Source organism: Amborella trichopoda, chromosome 8 (genome assembly GCF_054954075.1).
Source record: "Amborella trichopoda isolate Santa Cruz 75 chromosome 8, AtrichopodaSantaCruz75HAP2 v2.0, whole genome shotgun sequence".
NCBI classification, from domain to species: Eukaryota; Viridiplantae; Streptophyta; class Magnoliopsida; order Amborellales; family Amborellaceae; genus Amborella; species Amborella trichopoda.
In genome coordinates this window covers 31689513-31708523 of record NC_142343.1, presented here as the reverse complement: position 1 = coordinate 31708523, position 19011 = coordinate 31689513, and the positions used below count along the sequence as shown (strand labels likewise).

Below are 19011 nucleotides of genomic sequence, written 5' to 3'. Positions count from 1 at the left end.
AAGTGTTCAAATAATAGTTTTAAGTAATTTGTTATTATACCAAATAATACCTTTTAAGTAATTTGTTGCTAGGTATGATTGATATATTTGCTCAGTGATTGGATAGATGTCGATATGTTATGAGAATCATCCATACTATGTTGATTTTTTTAGCTATGTTGATTTTTAGGTAGAATCGTCGATTCCCTTGCAAATAGAAGGGTAAATAATAATTATACTTGAAATTTATACAAGAAGAGCTGCCACAAACAAAAAAAAATGTTTTTTTTGTATCCATCACTGTTTGCGGTCATTTTTTTTCTTGGAGTTTGCTGGACCGTTGTTTCACCCGATTGGACTGATCTTTATTTTAGTGAGAGATAAAAAGAGACATTGAAACTCTAGGCCTAATCATCCCTCGAATGGACTGACGGTCCAAAGTCAATTTTTGAGGGGGCTTTGGTTGGGAGGATCTTTTTCAAGTCTAAATTAATTTTAGTTTTAAAACGATACTAAGAATGATTGAAGAAAGTTGGAAAATGTGCGGATGAAGGACTCTCTCACTACGTATTTTGATATAAAAACGATGTGTTATGGGTCTTGGGATTATCTCACTTTAATAATCCCTCAAAATACAATTGTTTAAGTTAAGAGGAAGTTGAAAATGATAGATTCCTCATAAACTACCCCGAGACAAGAATGTTGTTATATTACAGGAAAAGGGTATTAAGTATACAAAATGTTGGGTACATTAAAGAAGTACTCAATGCACAGGGATATTTTAACAAAATCCTTCTACCTTCATGAAGATTCAAAAGAAATTTAGTAAACAAGGGTTATATCCTTAATCAGATCATAGGTTACCATATTTCTTCTCAGTACTTCTATTCGAGTTTTTTATTATGAACTTTATTTTTTCTTGTCTTGTCACTCATCCATCTCAACATCCTCATCTCAACCGCACTTTTATGTAAATATGTTATTTTTTTACTGCCCAAGATTTTGTTCCATAAAACATTGTTGGTCTAATAGCCGTCCTATAAAACTTTCCTTTCAGTTGTATTGGTGTGTGATGATCACATAAAACTCTGAAAGCATATATCCACTTCGTCTTTTCAGCTCTAAATCTATAGGCAATATCTTTCTCAATCTTTCCATTATCATAGATTATTGATGCAAGGCATCGAAAATAATATCTTTTAAGTACTTGGTCATCAATCTTAACTAATTTCTCGTTTCTACTCATTATTATTAAACTTGCATTTTATATATTTTGTTTTATCTTGTTAATTTTAAAACAAGATTCTAGACCATCCTTCAAAGTTCTAACTTCATGTTGATGCCTTCTCTAGTCTCACCAATCAAAATTGTCATATACAAACAACATACACTATTATACCTCATCTTGTAAATGCCTAGTTAACTTATCATTCTAAATGTAAAGATAAGAGATCAATAATAACCCCTAAAGTAGGTCTGTTGTCACTGAAAACTCACTTCTTTCCACTATTTGCCCTCACACTAGTTAGAGATCTGTCGCGCATGTCTTTCACCATGTCAATATGTCTTCTAGAGGCTACTTTCTTTTCCAACATTCACCATATTAACTCCTAGTTACCTTATAATATGCCTTCCCTAAATCAATAAAAACCATGTGGAAGTCTTTTCTCTTCTCCCTTTAACTTCTCAATCAATTGTTCAAGTAGGAAAATAATGACCTTCCTATATAAAACCGAACTAATTTTGTGAAACACTCATTTTATGTTGTAGTCGTTCAAATACTTTTACGGTTTCAAAATGTAGCTCATAAGTTTGATCCCTCAATACTTCTTACAATTCGCATCTTGTTTGTTCTTGTAAATAAATACCAGAATACCTTTTTTCCATTCTTAAGCCATTTTCTTTGTTCTCATAATCTTATTAGACAACTTCAACCAAGATTTGACAATCTCTCCTAGGCACAAAAGGCAAAGTATCGCAAGTTGAAATTTATGGGATAAATCCAAATTTCGTAAAGGAGGTAAAGAGACAATAATGACATTCTGTTGGTGAACCATATGGCGTTTTGACTGTATCCTAAACTTTAATCATTAAAAAGCCTTCAATATATCATTTTACACTCTGAAATTACTGGAATAGAATTTAACCAGTTCCATTCCTAGATTCATCAACCACACCTAAAAAGAGAAATCAGATAGAACCAAGCAATTTCGTACAACGAAATGAGGAAAGAGAAAAGGTGATTTCGTATAACAAAAGAGAGAAAATCCGACTGTAGTAACAACTCTATCACACAATCAAATGACATGTTTATGCAATGAATAGTTAAGTCCCTGTCCTGTAACATTGAATAGCCCTCTTCTTTTGGGACATAAAATGACTGCTTAAACCACCTGTTTATGGGGCTAAACACAAGCTTCTCTGCATTATTCCAAGTAAAATACAAGTGATGATGGGAAACACTAGCATGACAGCTCTATATGTGCCACTTATACGAAGGCAGCTCAGCCAAATATACAGAGGTTGGAATCATGAGAACTCGTACTCCCTTCATGTGTATACAAAAGGACCAGGAAAGGGGGGCCAAAGTCCGGTACACAACCTTCTTAGAGTCTTCTTTCAGCGACCTCCACTAGGCAGGGATTTGTGACTGTGGATCCATGGAATTTCTTGAGCTTTAATGGCCATTAATGTCTTTCTCAAGAACTGCTGGGTTGAGATGCTCCTCATCATGAGTCTTAGCATCACCAGGCTCCTCGGTATTGCTTGGCTTTCCCTGAAAAAAAGGAGATATTTGGGAACACAATTTTGCGAAATCTACTTGGCAACATAGGAGAAACATCTTAAGCACCCACAATTATTCACAAATGATTCTTAATTGATTTAATGTGCAGCAAATTAAAAAGTAATATGTTTGGCAGTCCGAGGAAATTATAAAATGCTGCTGGTTTTCTTCCAGAGAAAATGGCCATGTTGGCCCCTCTTCGGATGAGAATGCACAAAAAGATTTTTTCACTAGATGATGCATTTGAAGTCCCCAGCAAATTAATACCCTTTGTCAAACAGTTGCAAATGTAAGTCTTGTTGCTGACAATGGATATTAAGTCTTGTTGCCATCAATGGATATCACGGAAGGAGTACTGTAATCCACTGGATTGTTGTCAGACTACAAACTTATGGTGCATAGAAGACAGCATGGAATTTATTTCTTCAGTATGTGTACAAATTTGCATTATGCAGAATGGTGTAAAGCAGGGATTTAAAAGTCGGCGAGTCAACCTGGAATTGGCTGGGTCGACACGGGAATCAGCACCCCCGTGCTGATTCCTGCGCAATATCGGAAATCGAGTGAGTCTAGAGAGGAATTGCCAGTTCTCGGCGATTTGCAACAGTAAATCAGTCTATTTTCGGCAATTTGAAACAGTAAATCGGTCTAGACTCGCCCGTTCTTCTTGGCGATTTGCAACAGTAAATCGGTCTAGACTCGCCGGTTTTCGGTGATTTGCAACAGTAAATTGGGCGAGTGGACATGTGGCGGCGATTTGCAACAGTAAATTGGGCGAGTGGACACATGGCGGCGATTTGCAAAAGTAAATCGGGCAAGTGGACACATGGCAGCCCAGGGGAGCAACACGTAGCACAGCTTACACGTGGCAGAACCTCACGCCTACCGAAATGCAACTTCGCATGGTACCTCGCCCCTGTGCTTTCATGCGCACACAATGCATTCTATTCCACAGCTATTTATAGAGCAACATCTTACACTTGTCCTTCGATGTGGGACTAATATAAGAGTTGAGGCGGTAATCTAATATATACATTTATTATGGAAGGAAAAGCATCATGCAACGATGTGGTGCAGTTGGTTAGCTCTCTTGATTTCAGCATACGTGTCTCAAGTTCGAAACCCCCTGTGCGCCATTTAGAGCTTTATTTTTATTTTTTTTAAATTATAGAAGGAAAAAATAGTGTTGCAAAAAAAAATAAAAGAAAAAAATAAAAAATAAAAGGTAATACAAGCATTTCTTATTAAAAAAATAATACAACATATTTTTATTTTTGTTGTCAAAAAAAGAAAAGAAAAAGTAATATAACAGATATTTTTTGCCAAAAATAAAACAAAAGGTAATACAACAAAAAAAAAATTTAGTACAACATATTATTTTTTTTGTCAAAAAATAAATAAAAAGTAATACAAGTATCATATTTTCCTAGTGTAAAAAAAAAAGGTAATACAACAAATATTTATTGTCCACAAAAATAAAAGGCATTTATTAATACAACAAATATTTCTTAATACAACCTAAGAATAAATGATGTAATTATATTTTTTATTTTTATTAACATGGTGATCTTTAACATAAATTTAGGAATATTAATTTAAAGATAGGAATCATACAATAAGACCATTTGAAATCTCTCTCTATTAAAAATCTCTTCCACTAAATTTATTCTAAAAACCTAAAAAATTAAATTTTTTAAAGATTAAAGTGTTATTTCAAAAATTGATACGCATTCTAATAATTTCTACATTAATAACCAAATCTTTTATTTTATTTATTAATTTATTTACATTATAAATCATGTAATGTACTATTTTTCTTACAATTATCAATAATATATTTTATGATACTATAAGATATTTTGGATTTGTTATTAGTTGTATAATAAAATAATTATAAATGTAAACCAACAATTTTAATTTCAGTATATAATATTATAGTTAGGTTGTAATAATTTTGGATTATAGTTAGTTAAATTGTAATAATTTGGGTTTTTTTAACGGATTAGGGTTTTCTACCAATTTAAGATTTTAGTGGCCATTTTTCATCGATTTAATCCATTTTTTTTTGTAGTCCATGTATGATTATATACTTCATCCATATAATTCTATGATTTTTTTTTTGTGTGATGCAAATTTAATGGTTAATATAAGTTCATACAGGGAAATAACATCTCAATATTCGTAAATTGATGAAAAAAATGAAAGTTAATAATGTAGTACGTACATTTCTTATTGCATTTCTAAAAAACAACATTTATAATGAATTTTAATAATTTTTTTGGATTTTTTTTAAAGCTTAATTCGACCGATTCAGCCGATTCCCGATCCGGATCACCGATTCACTGATCCGGATGGGTTTTTGAGGTGCCCAATCCGGAGCACCGATCCATTTTTTAAACCATTGGTGTAAAGTATGGGTATCCATTCTTGGACAAGTGGTTGGAATTTGCATTATCCAGAATAGTAGAAGGTTTTTATTCAAGGAAAACAGTGTTGGAATTTGCAGTTGTACATAGCGCCAAGTTGTTCGTGGTCACTCCCAACAACGCTTTCATGAGCGAGGGATCTAGTTTTCTCTACAGGATATGCCCTCATAATCAAATACTTCGACCATTTCTAAAATGTCAAGGTAATGGCCAATATGTCTATTACTTAATTAAGCCAACGGCCACTCTCCTCATGCTATGAAAATCAATTTCTTTGAATTCCTCATAAAAATTATTTGAGAGATCGCAGAATGTTTTACCTTATTTCTCTCACGCCACCCGAGTCCAAAGGGTCTTGATAGCAAACCCGGTTTTCTAGCAGGGATTTCTTGCATGGTTTCGTGACTAGTCCTCAACGGTGTGGTTTCCTGAGAGGCAGATCTGTACGATCATAAATTTAATGTTAGACATGGTATATACTATATAATTTTGAAAATCCTAACGATCTTCAATGGAATCTAATGTGTAAATCAATTTCATGGATTAAAGTTTGATCATCTTCTCTCCACTTTTACAATGGAATGGAACCATTTACAGAGAAAACTATGGCATGCTAGTAAAACCATGTAAACAGTGTAAACCCAACTAGTGCCTATCCATGGAAAATTAAAAAAGAGGTGTGCATGAAAATATAAGTACAGGATGCACAGTTACATTGGTTTCAAGTTCTGGTAAAAGAAAAGAGACAGAAGTACCTTGGAGATGGAGATGGTATTTGTGCTTTTACTTGGCTGGATTGATATTGCAATGTGGCCTCCAACATGCTTTCTGCCATGACCACCCTCTTTTCCATTTGTGCGAGGGAAGCCATGGCCTCTTCATACTTTTCCTGTATGAAAGAACAAAAAGCAGCAAATAAGGAGTCACGCATGGCCTTGAAGGTTTTCACAAAGCTGATCAGGAATAAAACTCTAGGGAAATTAATTTGATCTCAGTAACATAGGTGAGACCATACTGAGAAACAATAAATGGAGCTCATTTTCTTTGGTTGGTGGGAAACCATTAAGCACAATTGTTAGGAGGAGAAGAAAGTACCTGAAGCACATTAGCAGCGTATCTTTGGGCAGCTGCATCTTGCTCTGCAAATCTTCGAGCATCTTCAGTTACCCTCTGTTCTTGCTCTACTCTCATCAAGACCTAATTGGTTGTACATGAACATAAGTCAGTAGACAATTAGCATGAAGGAAAAGAAGCAAGCTAGAAAACCTATGCAGAATATGAAGATAAGCATTAAACCTGAATCATAGCATGCTCTTGTTCCTGCTTGTCGGCAAGAGCTTGCCTCAACTCCGCCACCTCTTGCTCCAACTGCTCGACCTATAGATTGATTGATATTGAATAAGGGGTTCAAAAGAGGAATTAGGTCGTCCATGTGTGTATCAAAAATGAGTATTGAAAATAGGTCACTATATCACAAGAACATAAAAAACAAGCGAAGCAATAAATAAATTGACCTGTTCCTTTCAAGATTAATATATTAGACAATTTGAAATCAAAACTCTATTCTGTAACCAAGGACGATTACATTACAGTTTCTTGATTCCATAAACACAATCAAAACTGTTTCTAGAACTATAAAAAAATAAGACCATAACTTAATATTGTGAAGTCAAAACAAATTATGTGCTTCATTCACTAAACAGCCTCAATAGAAGTGTATATACCAAGAGCAGGAATGAGCTCAATACCCTTGTGATCATAAAGAACAACAGTACTATTACATGTCTACAGGCACAAAAGTGCTCATCAACACTCAAAGGACTGAAAGGAAGTCTCAGGTCTTGCCTAGATGCGTGTAAATTGACTTGGTGGTCATATATTTTTGGGAAATTTATCCTAATGCACCTTAGAGATGTACTATTATAAAATTAACCAGATCTTTTGATTTAATGCCAAAACTCCCATCAAAATACACATGACCATGAGTTGGAATACTTGAAAAAGGTTCAAATGTTAAATAGTTGATAAATTAGGTGAATTTTCATAAAATTTCTCTATATTTATTGGATAAGTCAGCAGCAGGAATTTTACCCAGGAAATAGCATTGCATAGGTCAACAGCTAACCAATTAACCCGAGACCTAATCCCTAACTCGGTGGTCATATAAGCTAAAGCCGTTTGATGCTGTGCTTTTTGTCACCAACATCAAGAATGTTCGGCCATTTTTGTGTCCAAAAGATAACACGTATTGGTAATTCAGCCGTTTCTCTCAAAAAAGCATTTGCATCCATTGCAGACAACCCTGCCTTATGTGCCGGCTCACATGCACATCCAGACAAGGCCTTGGTTTTCTCACTCAATAATTATATCCATCTCAGTCAATATCTTGGCAAAACAAATTTACTACTTAACCTCAACAAGTAATAGAAGTGGCAGTCCATGTCAATGAGCTTCTCCACATCATGGAACAAATGATTAGAAGCAATACAAAATATCACTCATGTCATCTCGTAGGAAATGGGCAAGAGATGAACTCTGTATTATATGATTGTAGCACCTAAAACAACATCTCATTGTCGGTAATGGACCACCACAGACTCTGCCTCTTCATTCGACTTAGACCCAGTGTACTGCTTTCTACTTTGCCAAATGCCAACATATAAGAGACATTGACAAAAAAAATAGAATTTAGTCATAGGCTGCCATTATCTGTACAGGCTTCACAGGATGAAATTTCAAATACAGAAAGCTAGCAGTTAGACGTCACAGAAGGATGATGAAATACATCACCAATTGGTGGTATAATGTATCAACTAAAAAGAACAACCACGTAAAGTTCCAAGATAGTGTAAAACTGAATCCTTAGACTGCAAATGATATGTTTGGACAAGTAATGGCTAGTTATAGAAGTCTGCCAAAGAAGCACATACTTGCAGACAAATTTGGAAGATCACTATCATATGCTGACTACTAAACATTGAGTGTGGTGGTGCACAATCATCCTATTATCTAAAAGATGGACAGCCCCAGAAATAAGCTGTTTCACAACATTGTTCAGTAACAATGATGCATCTATAGGAGAAAATGAATATTTAGACTGCAAAAGATATGTTTGGACAAGTAATAGCTAGATATAGAAGTCCACCGAAGAAGTATATACTTGCAGACAAATTTGGAAGATCACTATCATATGCTGACTACTAAACATTGGGCGTGGTGGTGCACAATTATCCTATTATCAAAAAGATGGACAGCCCCAGAAATAAGCTGTGTCATAATGTTGTTCAGTAACAATGATGCCTCTATAGGAGAAAATGAATCTCATGTTCTAGGAAAATGATGATATAATCATAATCTTCATCTGACAAGCCTTACCATTAACTTGTAATCATATCTGCAAACCAAAAGTACAGTAATTTAATTAGCAGAATGCCTGATTGCAACATAAACAAGGGTCTATGACAAACCATCACCATTGGTAAGGAAACCTATGACAAGGAAAACCAATGGCGCTCATCAAAGATAGAGAATGGGGGGAGAGTTTCTATTTATATAGTCATCAAGAGTTCTAGTCCTTGTAAAAAGTATTTTGAGTGAACAAAAGAGATGATAATCATATCTCTATAGTTTATATCTAAGAAAACTAAAAAAACTGCATATATACTTTAAATAATTACGACTATTTAACCCACAAAAGAAATGAATTCGTTCTTTTTGAGAGAAATTCACTATATTAATATTCATAAGCATAGGGTTACAAAAGGAGGTGAGCGAAATGGTCACACAGAGAAAGCCCACAAAGGGGCGAAAAGTAAAAAGAAATGAATTCGTTAGGAATTCAGTAATTAAGAGCGCCAAAAGCAACTTGTTTTCTTTCTACGCAAGGAATTTTAACAGCCAATACAAAAAAGAGAAAAAGGCACCGTAGCAGGTCTAAATTCATGGACATACCTTTGCACTAAGAAGACGCCTGTTATCCTGCTTCACCATTTCCATCAGTGCGGTCTCCAACTCTTCAGCCCTGTCAAGTACAAATAGCCCCAAATAGAAAACTTAAGCCCATGATGTGAGCAACATCTAACAATGCCACACAAAAGCACTGTAATGAACAAAAAGTACCAAGCAAAAAGACTCTTGAGTGAGGTGCTTAAGATTTATAATATGAAAAAGTTGCTCACTATTTCCTCCCCAAAAGAGAAAGTATTTATAACATGATAAAGAAAAAGGGCGGATCAGCATGATTAGTCATTTCTGGAACAAATCAATATATCTACCACTAAGCCCATGCCTAAGGAACAAAACTGTAAATCACTGCATTAGCAAACTCAAGCAGGTCCACACAAACTAGCCCGAGATGCTAGGGCTTGGCAGGGTGCTGAACCTGTAATCATCCAACTCAGGAGGGTATATCATAAGCTTACAGTTTGTGCGCAAGTTAATGTTGCGATTCACCTGAACAAAACTCGCTGAGTTTTAGAGTGACTCAGTAAGTCACTTGAAACAAAAACTCAGAATATAAACGGTGACAGAAATCATCCCCCGCCCAAAACTGGTCATTTGCATGATCTATCAACTAGAAAAGATTTGAGAAAAATCATCAGTTTTTATGGATTTGAAATATCAAAGAAATGCTGCAATGTTTTTGCAGCGGTTGGTTGATCCCCGATGAAAATCCTTCTCTAAGCCTGTTTTGGGGTTTCGTGTCAAATAATAGACTTATTTCTCACAAAGAAACAAGAAAAATCTCTGATTTGCGAGATTTATTTTGGATTTATTATTCACCCCAAATTTTCAAAATCTTGGATCAACTAGATCCGAAGTCAAAACCCAAACCTAATTTGGGCCTTCAATCTTAGGTATCTGAGAAAGCTTTGACAAGGATTGGACGCAACAATTCGTGCCGAGCACATAGATTGGAATTGGCCTCGAAACTTTGGGTAAATTTCATTTTTATCTGTAAAAAATTCTTTTATATATGGTTTATATGTTTTTTATATTCGTGATTTTAATTTTTCATGTTGTATAATAATCTAATGAGTCGATGTTTTTTTGAACATGGGGTTGAACCTGAGTCCCAAGTACTCAACCAGAGTTTCCAAACAATTAAAACAAGGGATCAAGGCAAATGCCACAAAGTGTAACATGTATTGAAACTCAAAAGGAAGAGAGAACTTTTAAAGCAGTAATGATATTTTTCTGAAAGAATGATCTTTTAATTTCACCACAGCATGATCTTTTAATTTCACCACAGCATGAGATTTATTGCTAGCTCGACCTAGAATTAAAGTACCTTTTTTATTTTAGAGCAGCACCACACATTATCCATGGTCCAACCTTCAATTAAACAAAGAACTCAAAGCAGCACCTGGGAAATTTGGGGTATTGCCTAAGGAAGAAAAGGGCCACCTGAGTCAAATGAGTTGGTCAAGAGTTTTCTGTAATCTTATATGTGTTACCAAGTCTCTCGAAGAAGCTACTTGCATAAACTTGTTGCTCAGCTTCTCATCAAGCCAAGACAACTTGGGTGAATCCAAATCTTAGTGCAACTATGAAGATATCTAAGTTCCAAACACGATCAAATTGGTTGGCATTTTTATGGAGAAAACAATATCGGCACAGAGTACAGTTTCAGAAGCTCAATCAGAGTAAACTCTAGAAAAAAAGGTCCAGCTTTCTTTTTGTCAATACTGCAAGGATTGTGGGAAGACAAAAATATGTAAGAGAAAAAACAATAATAGATGTAATAAATGATAATACATTCCAATGACGAGCATAAAAGTCAAATAACAGAGATTGCGAGATGCAAAAGACATATGGCCATTATGAATATGTGAATGTCTTGTATAGATCACCATAACCAATTATTAAGCATCTATCTTTTTACCAGCTAATAAGGCATCACTTTCATTAATTCCAGAACCATCCTGAAGATATATAGTGGAAGGGATTTACTTAAATAGGAACTTCAGTAAAATTTATTTTCTAGAAATACTAGTTTGAACTAAGGATTACACTCCTTAAGCTACCAAGATATTTTCAATTAAACATATCCAACAAACTCCATATTAAACTTGAAGACAAATTTGCATTAGATGCTCGATTATAAATGCAGGACAACTAATCTTGAGAGTATATTAATCTAATTAAGTGAAGATAAAGTCACCCACCTGAGGATGGCGGACCGTTTCTCCTCCAACAACTTGCATAGTTCAACCTTTAGCCACACTACCTGCACATCAAAATGCTTTCCCTCAGAAATTCAAACAGTCGGGACTAAAATCAGGACACTGACATGTTCCACAAGTTAATGGACCTCATCACAGCATATATGAATGAACACAGTACCAAGGAAATCCAATGGCATTCTGTATAACTATCATGTTCCACAAGTTAATGGACTTCATCACAGCATATGTTAATGAGCATTGAACTAAGGAAATCCAATAAAAACATTTATACTTCGTAAACACCGACAACCAAAATTTATCGTCCACTACTAAAAGAAGTATGCATGCCACATAATATACATAGGGTGTAAAAGACAGAGATGGAAGTGGAGGATAGAGGCATTCCAGGTTATTCCAAAGAATCAAAGATTGACATCCCACCTGGGTATCCCACACAAAATACCTCCTTACGACATACCCTGTAGAACTGAAATAACAGAGGGTTCCTTTGCAAGCCTGTATGTTAATAGGCCGATAAGATAAGAGTCGTCTCTAGATATAGAAAACCATAGAGATGTAGGGAGTTATGAATCTGTATTTATTGTACCCATTCATCAGAAAGCCTACCCTCTCAAACTTGAATTTCATATAATATACCAGTGTTTTAAGACCTGGAATTGGGTGTTCAATCAGCCTTTACTGATCCAGATTGACCATTTCTCCAAGGTCAGAAAAATACTGAAGTATTGAAAAATAAAAAAATTGACATTAAAAATCAAATGTTAAGGGAACCACGCAGTTCGCCCAATCCAAGTTGGCAATTCACAATTAGAATCGCCTGGTTCTCGGATATGACAGGGTGAGTTAGTTATTCCCGATCCTGTACGAGAATCAACTTAAGTACATACGTTCCGGACCGAAATCGGCCATTTCTGAAACCTTGATATAAAACCATATGGCTAGATGCATGTGGTTCTTTCACCCATTCAACATTCCAACTATAAACGAAAAGGCATGGTAATGCTTACAAACATGGACACCAAACAAAGGCATTTTGAAGGAACTTGGACAACATAGTAAGAAAAAATCCAACATAATGCTGCACATTTTTTACTTGCAATGGAATACATGTAAGCTTAACAATATCATGAGAAGATGGTACCTGCTCTTGAAGGTCTGGAACAGAACTTGAATCATCACCATTTAGACCATTAATCAACTCATCCAAATCTCTCGTAGCAGAATCCACCAGGCACATATCCCCATTGATGTGCATATCACCCAACCCTTCTTTAGGGGCAGACTCAGCTCGTAATGACCCAGGGTCACGTTTGAAACTATACAGTTTAGTTGCAAGGCCCTGTGAAACCCTCCAATTGCCAAGCTCCTTGGAACGTTCATCAATAGCTGCCATCACCTCAGGCCGATGTTTTATCAGTAAATCTCGTAATTTTTCCTCCGTTACTGCTTGGTAACCCATACAAGCAGTCAGCACAAGTTGGCTGCTATCGAAGGTTGAACCAGCAAGAGACTGCAGCAAAGTGACAGCATCTCCAGCATCCTTTGTAGTGACCAGCGCAGGACCTACAGGTAATATGTGTTTTAATCATTTGCCACCAAAAGAATTATGAGCCTCCGAAGAATTCAGCTAAAGTGTCCAAATAATATAATGCTTTCATTATATATGTTATTCTAAGTTACATAGAAGTCATTATGTAATCAGTACTACCATAAACAAATGTAAGAATAGTATCCCAATACCATATAACTCCATTATGGCAAGGGCAGTACGAAAGAGCATAACCCGATTTCCATCGAACAGAAGCACATCCCAAACCCGCAGAACTGTAATTAAGGAAAGCCATCAGGAAACTAAAGAAAATGCAACAAAAATGAATTTTAAACCACTTGAAACTTTTCTACATATGCAACTAGGGTGATAAAAACAAGCTCAAGGCTAAGGAGAGGTTTCTGAAACAAGATGGCAAAAAATTGTTGAGTTCCCCACAACATTTCATGTTTTTCCAAAATACCAATGTGTGCCTGAATATGGGCGAATTTCATCAAAAGATATCCTAAGACAAATACGTACCACAGAAATTCCATATAAACATTCACTAACTAGCATCCTATATTGAGAACTTTTGGGAAGTTAATCAATGATTTGAAGAAAGACTTGAAGGATAAGAATAATTCATTCAAGGTTTGTGTGACATGAATAATTAACTACAAGTGCCATGGTCATATTGAGGAGTAACTCATAGCACGAATCCTGTTTAATTATTATCATGAGCATTTCTAAATTTCTTGGGGTGCTAAGTCATATTTCAGTAAATATTTCAAAAGTTTTTTTTTTTTAAGTTTAAATATGGACACTGTTAGCATGCGGCAAGCCCGCATATTATAGAAATGTGGGCTTGGCAATAAATATATTTTTTAAATATAATTTGATCATAATTTGTAGAATATATATAATCTTTAACATAGAATATATATAATCTTTAATATGAAAAAAAAAAATTGAAAACTAAAAATAATAATTATATTAAGAAAACATTTGGATCGTTAGCTACAATTATTTTTAGATGGACCACTTGTTTGCGTCCATCTTTAAGATAGATGCTTTATATCTCTAGACCGCATATTGTAGAAATGTGGTCCAGCCCACATGAAACAATTGTTCTTTAAATATTTCAAAAGTTTTCATTACCTTAACTATCTAAAACATGAAAGTCTTCATGACTCCATTTCTATTGCGAATGGCAGCTGAGTTACAAACAACCTAAATATTACAAAGACATTCCAATTATCTATGGTGTCAAACCACAGGTAGTTGATACGAATGATTGTAATATTGATGAAACTCAGCCGCCATAAACAAAAAAGGAAACTCGTCACATGATATTAAATAAAACCTGACCACTTTCCCAAGGCAGCATATTCACAAAAATTGAGAGAAACCAGGGTCCAGTGACCCATGCAACCTGCACTCCCAAATAGTCCAGATGACTAACTGCAGAGAAACAGAAAAGAAGTAACAAAATTGGTTAAATTGCCATGTAAAGAGATAATGATAGGCACAAATTGAAGGGCACAAAATTGAGTATATATAGCGACATTAAGCTAACCCAGTTTGGGAAATCGCTCTCTAACTAACTCCTCATAAACAAGCTGGTCAACCTGAAACCACAGGGAAGAAAAACTGCACATTAAAAATCTTCAAATGGTTAAGATATTCAGCACATCTCTAAGTACCAATCTTCAGAAAAACAAATTAAGAAAAAATAATAATAGCATCTGATATATTGAGACTTAAGAGGTCGAGATAAGATACTTGCAGTTGTTCGTGATAAAATGAAAGCAAATAAGAACCAACCTGGGACTCAATCATCTCTTCTGAATAATATCCATCAAAGTAATCATCAATGATGCCCACCAAAGTCCTGAAGATTATGAAAGTTTAGGACCCAATATGAGCAAAAATCCGCATAAGATTGTATCAGCAAACCATATGCATTCTAGCAACAAATGATGCACACCTACCAAAAAGCATTTTCCTCGGGCATCAACAGAAGGAGTAAGCCAGCAAAAAAATTCATGGCCTGCATCAACATAAACCATTTTTGAGCTCTGTTATCCAATAATGGAAAAAATATGCATCAAGTATGTTCTCTTTTTATGTTATAGACAACTTTTTTTTTGTACTTATATTTCCTAGTTACATCTCATCTATCAAACCCTACATGAATATAGGCCAGCACATAGAATGTACGGAAATTAGCAAAGAATATACATTTTTTTCAGATTATTAGAAATAAACTGCAAATTTTCCAAACCCTCATCCATATCCCTTTTCTTCACTGTTTGCATTTTTTTTTATGAAAATACCCTTCACGGTAGTCTTAGGATCCGTGAAGGCATCACGGTCTACCAAGAACCGTGATGGTCTACGGTTTTGGGTTTTGGGTCAAATGTGATGCCTTCACAGATCTAAGATTACCGCGAAGAGGGTATTTTTGTCAAAAAAATGTAAACAGTGGAGAAAAGGGGTATGGATGAGGTTTTGAAAACTTTGGGGCTTATTTCTAATAATCTAAAAAAAGGTATATTTTTTGATATTTTACCTAGAATGTATAAACATTCAAAATGCAATTGATAATGAAAAAGGGAATATTGAAGATTGTGAGCTACCCCAAGCCCATTGAGTAAGGAATCAGTTCAGACATGGAGGGGTCAAGAAATTGAAATACCTGACAGTAACCAACGGATGGATTATGCCGTGCATATGCAGTAAGCAGACGCCTGAGGGCATTACGACCATCTTCATCCAAGGCAGGGTGGCCTGGAAATGTCCGAGGCAGATCCTAGTGACCAACAAATAAAATAAAGTAAGTCCGAGCATCTCCTCAGATAACATATTTTCTCTTGTTACTTTTTGTCACAAAAAAATACTAATACTGTTACTATGAATTAAAAGAAAAAGAAAACAAACACCATGTTGCTAAATAATGTAAAAATGGATCTAGGATTCACAGTTGGCCCATTTAGGGACCTTTTCGATCTGCCCCTTCCATTTTTCTGGGGGTTTTGCATGCAGTTGGGTTGATGCTTTAGTGGAATTATCCGACTGGGAATTGCCACTATCCGTTTCCTCACCCTCAATACCCTCTGGAGCAAGCAGTTGACCATAGTATCCCTCTATCCTGCGTACCCTCACACCCACGAAAGCTTGCCATAACTACAATAAAAAACTGTATTAGTGAAGTCAAAAAATATAACACAAGTCCATGCAGATTGCAAAGCCTCTATTTAGTCAACCAAAACAACAAAACAAACAGCCTTCTTCATATAATTAGATAACTAAACCAAGGCAATATTATAAACAACTAACTATTTACCTCACCCCTAAGAGCCATGGGTACTCCTCCGCGAACAAGACATTCAAGCTCTTCTCTCCAATGAGAAATAGGCTCCAACTGAGGTCCATTACCACCTGACTCAGCAGCCAAATCAGAGTTTATAATATCACTGGAAGGGGCATCTTGAACTGGATCTGATCTCTCCACATCATAGAATTCATCATCTGAGTCCTCCTCAGAAACCCCTGCATAAGCCTTTGATGGCTTAGAAGGCCTTGTCTCTTCAATGGTAGGAAGATGATTTCCAATGCCAACATCAGTTCCAGACCTAGACAGGGATTTTCGCTTCTTAACACGAAAACTCAACATATGTTCGATGGCCCCAAGTGAAGGTCTTATATCAGTCCATATTTGGGCCTTATGGGTTCTTATTTCCTTTGTTACAGCCTCTCTTTCATCAACATTTTTGGCAAAATTAACACTGGATTCATCTTCTTCAACCTGAGCACTTCCTGACTCCTGCTCCACTACTTGATTGGGAACCCTTGAATCGTCCTTAGGTGAAGATTCATTAACTAGGTTGTGAGAAGAGTGTGTATGTGTTTCTAGAAAGTCCTTCCATCTTTCTGACCTTTCTTCCTCTTCTTCCTAGAGTCATAAATCAGGTTTAGCCAAAAACACACAAAAGAAACAAAGAGAATTCACGAGGTGTTTCGGTGGCTAAAAATGGGGGACCAAGAAGCATACCTTGTAAATGTTTGCATACTCACGATATCTCTGCAAGTGTTGTGGCCGCACGGTGAACCCATATGCATCCCTGTTAACATTGCAGACCACATCTTTCAAAGGTGAGAAAAAGATAGCTCTTTGGTAAACCCACACACATTAAATCACTTCTACAATGGAAAGTTATTTAATTTCCAAACAGGTTGGCAAATGAAACAAGCAAGGAATGAACAATGACCAGAAGTGTTTTATTCATCTGTAAATGTTTAGAAATTGTATAAATTACTGTCTCTCATTCATCTGGAAGTTTTTTGCAATCATATAATATTACTGGGCATATGGAACCAACAAATGAGTATCCACAATGAAAGTCATATAACTATAACAAGAGCGTCAAAATCCAGAATCATATCAAGATTCTGCAACTTCAAACCCCAATTTCTTCCTTATTGTTTAACAAAAAATTCGCAAACCATAATTTCATAAATAAGATGAGACAGTAAAAAAAGCATACCGATCATTACTCATACTTGCATCCGGTTTCCATCAGAAATCTATTTCAATGAGAATGAATCACAAAGGAGACACCATCCAAGAATAAGCAAACCAATTCTTCCATGACAATAGATTGCCTCCATACTCGATCAGAGTAAAACACAATCCAGACAATCCCTCATTACGAAGTATCACAAAGGACCCACAAACCCAAGCAAAACCGGAATCCAGTACGCCTTAAATTGTTCAACATACTCTCGGTACTAAAATGCTCAGCAGAGCATCTATGTTGAAACAAAAAGTCAATCACAAAACCCAATTATCAATAGATTGATTGTTTCATGCAACAAGGTCGATGGATCAACTACTTGAGAATTCCTCTGTCGTAACGGAGGTCCAAGACATGAATGAGCCTTAGCAATCCAAAATTAACAAGTAAAATCGCGATCAATAAACCATGTGAAAACCCTAAATCTCGAAAATGGATAAAAAAGAAGCCCCGGTGGCTAATAAAGATGTTAGAAACCCAACTAGTGCCGGATTGAACGCAGGTAAACCCTAGACACCACATTGTGCTTCTAGTCCAATAAAAACAATAAATTTACTCTGAACAATTCTCCATTTCACCATCATTTATATGTTTATCAAAGAAGTACTAAAAAGAGGCGAATTCAGGCAAGAAAAATCCATGGAAACCCCTAATTTGAGGAAATTAATCTGATCTTCCGAAAAATGAAGTCTCCAACGGAACACGCGTCAGGATCGAAAGCCATTTCGCGATAAAACTGTGAAGCAACGGCAAATTTCGGGCTTTTTCAGTAGAGAGAGAAAATCGGGGTCCATTTTGAACCATTCAAAAACAAGATTCTAGCATATCAGATCAAGAGCAAAAATTGGGCTCAGATGTAATCTAAAATGAATGCACATAAACTTTAGAGTTTTAGCTTTAGATTTACCGTTTGTGTTCGAGTGTGACAAGAGGGAGACCCTTGGTCTTCATGTCCAGTGGTTATGGCATCAAAGAAGCACCAGATTTTCAGTTATAATCACCACATTTCATGGCGATCCATGGCGTGCTCTCCTCTGCAACTCCAGTCTTTGATGGATTTGAGGGCACCAGATCCTAGTGTTTAGAGAGAGCAAGCAGCTTTTAGCAGGGAGAGAGAGAGAGATCCGACGTTTACTTGCGAGTAAAAGGAATTTGAGAGAGAGAGAGAGAGAGTGAAATCACATGCTAGTCTAAGGTTTTAGAGAGAGAGAGAGAGTGAGAGTGAAGGAAATATACTGATTTTGGGGGACCCTCACGAGAATCGAGGCATGGGGGTATGCATCATAGCACTTGGAGAGAGAGAAAAGGAGCATGGGCCAATGCGCTTTAAGAAGTGCCCTCCTTCATTTGAAATTTTCCAAATGTTACCCTTGTATTTATGACATGCACTAGTAGACCGGCGTCATGCTATGCTAATGCAAGGGAGAGTAGTGATTACGATTAGTGATTAGGGATGGATCGGGTCGGTCCAGGTCGGCCTCGGCACAGGGCCAGAGCCTTCCTGCCTAGGTAGTGTAAAATTGGC

General features: G+C 36.1%; 1 protein-coding gene across 8 annotated transcripts; it reads right to left on the bottom strand.

The window, feature by feature from the left end:
* Positions 1-2202: 2202 nt before the first annotated feature.
* On the bottom strand, positions 2203-18762 carry LOC18423604 (uncharacterized). 8 transcript variants are annotated; one of them, XR_016061229.1, is made up of 18 exons: positions 18394-18762; positions 16964-17033; positions 16256-16864; positions 15910-16095; positions 15608-15721; positions 14901-14959; positions 14734-14800; positions 14486-14537; positions 14273-14370; positions 13119-13202; positions 12520-12941; positions 11358-11419; positions 9142-9211; positions 6487-6567; positions 6286-6387; positions 5946-6079; positions 5511-5631; positions 2203-2755 (listed from the first exon to the last, which is right to left on the bottom strand). XR_016061229.1 is itself a non-coding variant. In XM_006828204.4 (18 exons), exons 1-18 carry the CDS (start codon positions 18435-18437, stop codon positions 2657-2659), a joined length of 2469 nt encoding a protein of 822 aa, XP_006828267.1. In that variant the 5' UTR covers positions 18438-18762; the 3' UTR covers positions 2203-2656. The 8 variants fall into 8 exon arrangements, 7 of the variants coding, with proteins under 7 accessions (XP_006828267.1, XP_088730598.1, XP_088730600.1 ...); XM_006828204.4 differs by having other exon boundaries at positions 14278-14370; XM_088874472.1 differs by lacking the exons at positions 16964-17033; positions 18394-18762 and having other exon boundaries at positions 16256-16832.
* Between the last annotated feature and the right edge of the window lie 249 nt (positions 18763-19011).

Coding starts and splice junctions, on each gene's coding strand:
- LOC18423604 (XM_006828204.4), bottom strand. CDS start 18,437: ATGAAGACCAAGGGTCTCCCTCTTGTCACACTCGAACACAAACG. Junction 17,034..18,393: donor GTCACACTCGAACACAAACG/GTAAATCTAAAG, acceptor CAATGTTAACAG/GGATGCATATGGGTTCACCG. Junction 9,212..11,357: donor AAACGGTCCGCCATCCTCAG/GTGGGTGACTTT, acceptor TGTACTTGACAG/GGCTGAAGAGTTGGAGACCG.